This window comes from Austrofundulus limnaeus, unplaced genomic scaffold (assembly GCF_001266775.1).
Source record: "Austrofundulus limnaeus strain Quisiro unplaced genomic scaffold, Austrofundulus_limnaeus-1.0 Scaffold557, whole genome shotgun sequence".
NCBI lineage: Eukaryota > Metazoa > Chordata > Actinopteri > Cyprinodontiformes > Rivulidae > Austrofundulus > Austrofundulus limnaeus.
The window spans coordinates 75,012-82,048 of NW_013952959.1; the positions used below are offsets into that span (position 1 = coordinate 75,012).

Below are 7,037 nucleotides of genomic sequence, written 5' to 3' on the forward strand. Positions count from 1 at the left end.
GCTCATATTTAATCTGCACATATTTAAGATTTATTCTGTTCATATTTAATCTGCTCATTTTAAAGATTTATTCTGTTCATATTTAATCTGCTCATATTTAAGATTTATTCTGCTCATTTTAACCAGCTCATATTTAATCTTCTCATTTAAGATTTATTCTGTTCACAATTAATCTGCTCATATTTAAGATTTAATCTGCTCATATTTAAGATTTATTATGCTCATATTTAAGGGTTAATTTGCTCAGATTTAATCTGCTCTGATTCAAGGTTTAATCTGCTCATATTTAAGGCTTAATCTGCTCATATTTAATCTGCTCATTTTTAAGATTTAATCTGCTCATATTTGTTTTAATCTGCTCATATTTGTTTTAATCTGCTCATATTTGTTTTAATCTGCTCATATTTCAGGTTTAATCTTGAAATTAGTGTTTTGAACTTTAAAACCTTTCATCAAACAGAAACTCTGGTTCTTAAATATTCGAAGTTTAGTTAAAAAGGATGAATTTGACGAATGAACTTAAAGTCGACACGAGAAGCTCTTTCCTGTTTGTCCCAACAAAACAAAATAAAAGGAAAAAAACCAGCATCATAGTTTATTTTGAAAGGATCACGAAGTGGAAACTCTGAACACTACGTTACCGATGACGTGTCCGGTGAAAAAGTTGTGTCTGTTGACCGGAAAGCTTCGCTCTCGGCCGTCCTCGTCCACGACGACAGCTCTGAAGTCCTCGGTGAAGATCTCGTTGTTGGTTCTCAGGTAAAGCCTGAAGTTCCTGCGCTCAGGAGCACACAGCGGGGTGAAGGAGCACGTTCGTACGCTTTACCAGATCTCGTTACAAGAACGAGCATCAGTAATGTCTGACCTCTGGAGGGCGCTGAAACTCAGCAGCTTCTCCACGTGGGTCTGGGTCTGGACGTCCCGGCGTTGGACCGAGTGAGTCTGCAGGCTGGAGAAAGGAAGGACGTCGAAATCGTCCAACATGGAGCTGATAGAGCCTGAGGAGAAAAACAACACTTCCTCTAATAAGATGATGACATAAAGTTGGTCTGAAACTAGATTTAAATAATGAAAAATTAATATTTATTATTAATTGCATTGTATTTGTGTAAATAAAAGATTTTATAGGATTTAAAATGTGTTTATACCCCCATAGCACTGCATAAGTTTAGTAATAATGTGTTACTAAATAGTTTTGAACTTAGTTCATTACAGCCTTGTAATAACGAATAATTAATAAAAAGCACAATTTAAATGTTTGAATTTAATATCTCAGAATAAAAGTTTAAAGTATTTAATTCTTAGTTTTTAATTTTAAATTTACAATTACAAAGAAGGGACATTTGAAATTGCATTGTTTGTTTGTTTGTTTTTGGCATAAATTGTCTTCCATATTTTCTAACTGTGTAATAACCGTTTATTCACTGAGTTTTCTTTAAAAACTCACACATGATTCACTGGCACAGCTTTAATTTTCTAGATTGACGAACTGTATCACAAACAAATTATTTTAACTTTTAAGTTAAATCAGAGTTGAGTGTTTTATGGCAACAGCAGGGTTCCATACATTCTGTCCGAAAATCAACTTTTTACTCTGAATGAAGGAAACTAATTTATCAGATTTTATTAAAAACTTTAAATTAACACGTCGGACGGACTCACCGAACTCCTGGTCCCGTGTGTCCGCGGGTGGAGACACGGCCGCCTCCGTTACAACCAGAAGAGCCGAGAAAACGAGAAGCTGCGGTCCCATGGTGGACAGTTTGACTGACGGCAGGAAACGACCCAGCACGACCAGCGGGTCGGTCAGACACAAACTTCTGACTTCAGACGCGTTTTCTGGGAGAAACTCGGCGATCCGAAACCCGGAGTCATTGTTTTTAAAAAAAATAAATAAATAATTAAAAACACGCAGAAAGTACGCCTCCAGTCCGCAGAACCAGGAAGACCGAGCGCTGCTGAGGAAAGCTGGCGAAAACCGAGGAGGGGAACCGGAAGTTGTGGCCTTCACAGTAAAAGCACAGAAAGACTAACTCTAAATTAGATTGTGGGTTTAAATGTATCTGAACATTACAACGTCTGGATATTTTGACATTTTTTAATTAAATGTATGTCTGCTGTTATGGTGTTTTAAATGTTGTTTTACAGATACAGTAATGCAAAATAAAGCCAGGAAAAAAATAAACACATCAAATCTGAAGTAAAGTCTCAGTCAAGAATAGAATAGAATAGAATAGAATAGAATAGAATAGAATAGAATAGAATAGAAACCGCCTTTATTGTCCCACAGAGTGGAAATTAAGGTGTAACAGTGGCAGCAGATATAGTTCTAAAGTGTTAAAAACAATATATAATAAATAAGATTAATAATACTAGCAATAATAATAATAAAATAACAAAATACTGCACAAGGCAATAACAGAAAAACACTGTGCAGTTTTAGAAACAGGCATGTTGGATACACAATCCAAAAAAAGAGAAAAATGTAAATATTTCATTCATTCATTCATTCAGTCATTTAATTTATCATGTAAATGATACTGCATATAATACACAATAACATTAACACAAATAGATAACACAACAAAGCACAAAGCTTATTTCCACTGTGGTCCATTTGTTTGTATTATTTACTTGAAAATCATCCATGTTTATTTATGTATGCTTCACTGTTGTCAGGACCTTTAATACCTGTAACAAATATGAAAGAATAAGAAAATGAAGACATGAGCAGAAATTTAAAAAGAAAAAAGTTCAAGTGTTCTGTTTTTGTAGCGTTACTGTAAAGTTCCCTAAGTTTTATTTTCAGTATTATCATAACTTGTTTTTGTTTTATTTACTATTGTTTCTTTCTAGATATTGCTACAATACATTTGCATGTTTTTATTTAGAAGTGTCACAAAGAAACCCACCCATTTGGGTTTTATTTTGAAAATCTGCACTTCCTCTTTGTTCCTGTTGTCTCGAGCTTTTGACGTGTTTGAGACCGAAACGCGTGAAAGAAAAATCCAAGAAGAATGCTCGTGATTTTATAAACATTCACCGAAACAGACGACAAATAACATTTAACAACAAAAACAACAACAAACAAACAAAGTTTAAACAAAAGTGAATCGTTTCGTGACGTTATGTAAGAGAATAACGGAAACATCTGGCGAGTCTATTTTTAATCTCTGATCTCATCCAAATCCTCTTTCAAACCAGAGACCAGAGTCTCTGCAACACAGAATCACAGCAAATATGATAGAAAACAGAGCTGACTGTAAATAAATAACAACAAAACTGTAAATGTAAACAGTTCAAACATATACGGAGCGTTTTGGGCGGTAAATTCAATGAAACGTCAGGTGTTAACGCTGCAGGTGACCTTTATTTTGAAGGTCACCTTCCGTTTCATTCAGTCAAAGCACCGGGATGTTTCCTTGTTTTTAAAAAATATTTAAAAGTTATTTTAACCCATGGAAAGTTGTAGTTCTCGTGGCGGCCTGTTGGGGGCAGCAGAATCACATCCTTCAGTTTACAGGAAGTCAACGAAGAAGAAATACTCACTTCCGGTTTCCACATGTCGGCGTAAATAAATCCCGATGAAAATCAAACGTTATGGATTGAATGCCGTTTGTAAGTCACCATGGATGAAGAACACACGGTAAATCCTGCTGAAATTTTTAGTTTTTCATAAAGTTGATGCACAAATTTATGGTGAACAGGAGCGTCGGTGTTAGCTAGTTAGCACCAAATCACGTTATCTAAATGGCTTTTTTCTTGTTACTCATAAATATTGAATATTGCATAATATTTTAATACATTTTAAACAGTTGCCACCGAATATGCTAAGACTGGTTCAATAATCGGCATAAAATAAATGGTTATAAACTTAAAGGTAAACATTTTACAGTAAAATTGTTTATTTTTTTTACTGCTGTGCAAATGTACCTCATGTAGTTTGTAGTTTCACTTGTAGGAGCTGGTCATTTTAAATTATATTTCTTAATTGTGTTATTTCAAGTTCGTTTTAAATATTAAAATTGATTCTAAAATATATTTATTTAAAGATCTGTTAAAATATAAAGTTCGTTTGTTTTTAGTTTTCTTTTTTTATTGTTATTGTAGTTTAATTGTCTATTTTTTCAGGTTGATCACATCATTTTACCAGTTTCTGACCCTCAATTAAAAACATTTATACTTAGTGGTTTCATGCAAATGTTTCTGATGATGACGTCAACTCGATCCCAGTTTTTCATAAATATTTTGAGTTTATAGGATCAGTTTTCTGCGATCATGTTTGCCTTGGTTGCAGCTCTGCCTGCATCAACAACATAAAGGGTTTAGTTTAATTTGTCAAACAGAACTTTTCTTTTGTTTTCGTTTCTCTCTTCTGACCTGTGATTTTTGTTTTTTAAATTGTATTATTATTATTATTGTTGTTGTTTTTGTTTTTGTTGTTTTTTTATTTATTTTATTTTTTATCTTTTTGTTCAGGCGGGATACAGGGAGCCCTGCGCACAGTGTGCGGAGGTGAACTGGGGCATCTCAGATGAGGGTCGGTTCTACTGCAGGTCCTGCCACAACGTCATTGAGGTAAACAACAAACAAACAAAAACAACATCAGTTGATTTGAGGTCTGTACTGTGAATTTCTGCAGTTCTTTATAAATTCACATTTTACCATGGAAACACAGTTTCTGCAGGTCTCAAAAGACCTAAAACACAAGAAAGTTGAGAATCTGGAGGTTTTAAAATAAATGAAATGAACTTGGTTTTAAAAAACAGAGAATGGTTTTGTGTGCAGTACCTCCAGCTGTCAACAGGGGTCACTGTCCCGTCTTTAAGTTTTTTATTTTGTTCTCAGAGAACCAGAGAGGCGGAGGTCCTGACCTTCCAGCAGGGGACCAGTAGAGTCACGACCATCAAGAAAGGTCCGAGAACCAAGAAGGAAGGTCAGTGTCCGTTTCAACCAGCCTGTGAACGGGTCACCTGTGGTCCCAGTCCAGGTAGATTCTGTCTTTGATCATCAGGACCCAAACTTTGACCCATTTTCTGATGCTCCTCAGGGACCGGCTACACCTGGACCGTCTGCGAGGGTTTCCAGTTCATCCTGACGATGCAGGCCGACGCTCTGCTCAGACTGGGACTCAGTCCCCGTTTTAAGGTCCCGTTTTTGGTGGATCTTATGGATCCTCCATCGACATTCGGACCCATCTGATGTTTTTTTTTTTTTACTGTTTTCAGGACGAGGTTCTGTGTCAGCTGTGGAGACTGTTCCTGCAGAAGAGCCAGCAGGCGTACTGCCAGAACCAGGCCACCAACTTCAAGTTTGGACCGGTCAGTTGTTGGATTTATTTATGTTTTAGTGAAATAAAACAGGAAAAGGACACTGATAAGCTCCTCCCCCCCTCAGAAGGGCATGGAGTCGGATTCAGACAGCGCCGCTGAGTCCATCACCTGGACTACTGACGGAGAGTCGAACCCGCCCAGCACCGCCGGTTCTGATGCAGGTACCACAGAAACATCTCGGCTAAACAATAAAAATTATTTAAATTTACTGTTTTTAAAGTTCAGATGTTCTCCTGCAGAAAACAAAACCATGAAACCATTCCTTTGATCCTCAGAGATCTTCAGTGATTGGACGAGCTCGGAGGGCTTCACCGACCCGGTGGCTCCGCGGAGGAGGTGCCGCAACCCGATGAGCATGAGGAAGACTCTGGCCCTGATCCACCTGGCTCTGATGTGGAGCCACGAGGAGCTGACGCTCAGCGACCTGCTCAGGTAACACCTGGTCCTCACACTTGGTCCTCACACCTAGACCTCACACCTGGACCTCACACCTAGACCTCACAACTGGTCCGCACTCCTGGACCTCACACCTGGACCTTACACTTGGTTCTCACACGTGGTCCTCACACCTGGTCCTCACACCTGGACCTTACACCTGGTCCTCTCACCTGGTCCTCACACCTGGACATCACACTTGGTCCTCACACCTGCACCTCACACCTAGACCTCACACCTAGACCTCACACCTAGACCTCACACCTGGACCTCACACCTGGACCTCACACCTGGTCCTCACACCTAGACCTCATACCTAGACCTCACACCTAGACCTCACACCTGGTCCTCACACCTGGTCCTCACACCTGGTCCTCACACGTGGTCTTCACACCTGGTCCTCACACCTGGACATCACACTTGGTCTTCACACCGGGTCCTCACACCAGGACCTCACACCTGGACCTTACACCTGGTCCTCACACCTGGTCCTCACACCTGGTCCTCACACTTGGTCCTCACACCTGGACCTCACACTTGGTTCTCACACGTGGTCCTCACACCTGGTCCTCACACCTGGACCTTACACCTGGACCTTACACCTGGTTCTCACACGTGGACCTCACACTTGGTCCTCACACCTGGACCTCACACCTGGACCTCACACTTGGTTCTCACACGTGGTCCTCACACCCGGTCCTCACACTCGGACCTCACACCTGGACCTCACACTTGGTCCTCACACCTGGACCTCACACTTGGTCCTCACACCTGGTCCTCACACTTGGTCCTCACACCTAGACCTCACACCAGGTCCTCACACCTGGTCCTCACACTTGGTCCTCACACCTGGACCTCACACTTGGTTCTCATACCTGCACCTCACACGTGGTTCTCACACTTGGTCCTCACACTTGGTCCTCACACCTGTCCTCACACTTGGTCCTCACACGTGGTCCTCACACCTTGACCTCACACTTGGTCCTTACACCTGGACCTCACACGTGGTCCTCACACCTGGACCTCACACCTGGTTCTTACACCTGGACCTCACACTTGGTTCTCATACCTGCACCTCACACTTGGTTCTCATACCTGCACCTCACACTTGGTTCTCATACCTGCACCTCACACTTGGTTCTCATACCTGGACCTCACACTTGGTTCTCATACCTGGACCTCACACTTGGTCCTCACACCTGGTCCTCACACTTGGTCCTCACACCTGGACCTCACACTTGGTCTTCACACCTGGACCTCACACTTGGT

At 40.5% G+C, this 7,037-nt stretch overlaps 2 protein-coding genes across 3 annotated transcripts in view; one reads left to right on the plus strand and one right to left on the minus strand.

The window, feature by feature from the left end:
- The window catches only part of adam17b (ADAM metallopeptidase domain 17b), a 16,508-nt gene extending 14,545 nt beyond the window's left edge, over positions 1 to 1,963 (minus strand). The window contains exons 1-3 of the mRNA XM_014026469.1: positions 1,663 to 1,963; positions 866 to 998; positions 642 to 775 (exon numbers count right to left, since the gene is read on the minus strand). Coding sequence (XP_013881923.1) covers positions 642 to 775; positions 866 to 998; positions 1,663 to 1,753 — 358 coding nt within the window. The 5' untranslated portion in view covers positions 1,754 to 1,963. The remainder of the gene's footprint in view (positions 1 to 641; positions 776 to 865; positions 999 to 1,662) is intronic.
- Positions 1,964 to 3,494: 1,531 nt separating this feature from the next.
- The window catches only part of taf1b (TATA box binding protein (Tbp)-associated factor, RNA polymerase I, B), a gene marked incomplete in the record, with an annotated part of 23,855 nt that continues 20,312 nt past the window's right edge, over positions 3,495 to 7,037 (plus strand). Inside the window, 7 exon segments of one of the 2 annotated variants that reach the window (XM_014026472.1) lie at positions 3,495 to 3,646; positions 4,480 to 4,578; positions 4,849 to 4,936; positions 5,051 to 5,148; positions 5,229 to 5,321; positions 5,401 to 5,494; positions 5,609 to 5,765. In XM_014026472.1, the coding sequence (XP_013881926.1) occupies positions 3,629 to 3,646; positions 4,480 to 4,578; positions 4,849 to 4,936; positions 5,051 to 5,148; positions 5,229 to 5,321; positions 5,401 to 5,494; positions 5,609 to 5,765 (647 nt within the window). 2 annotated transcript variants of the gene reach the window in all.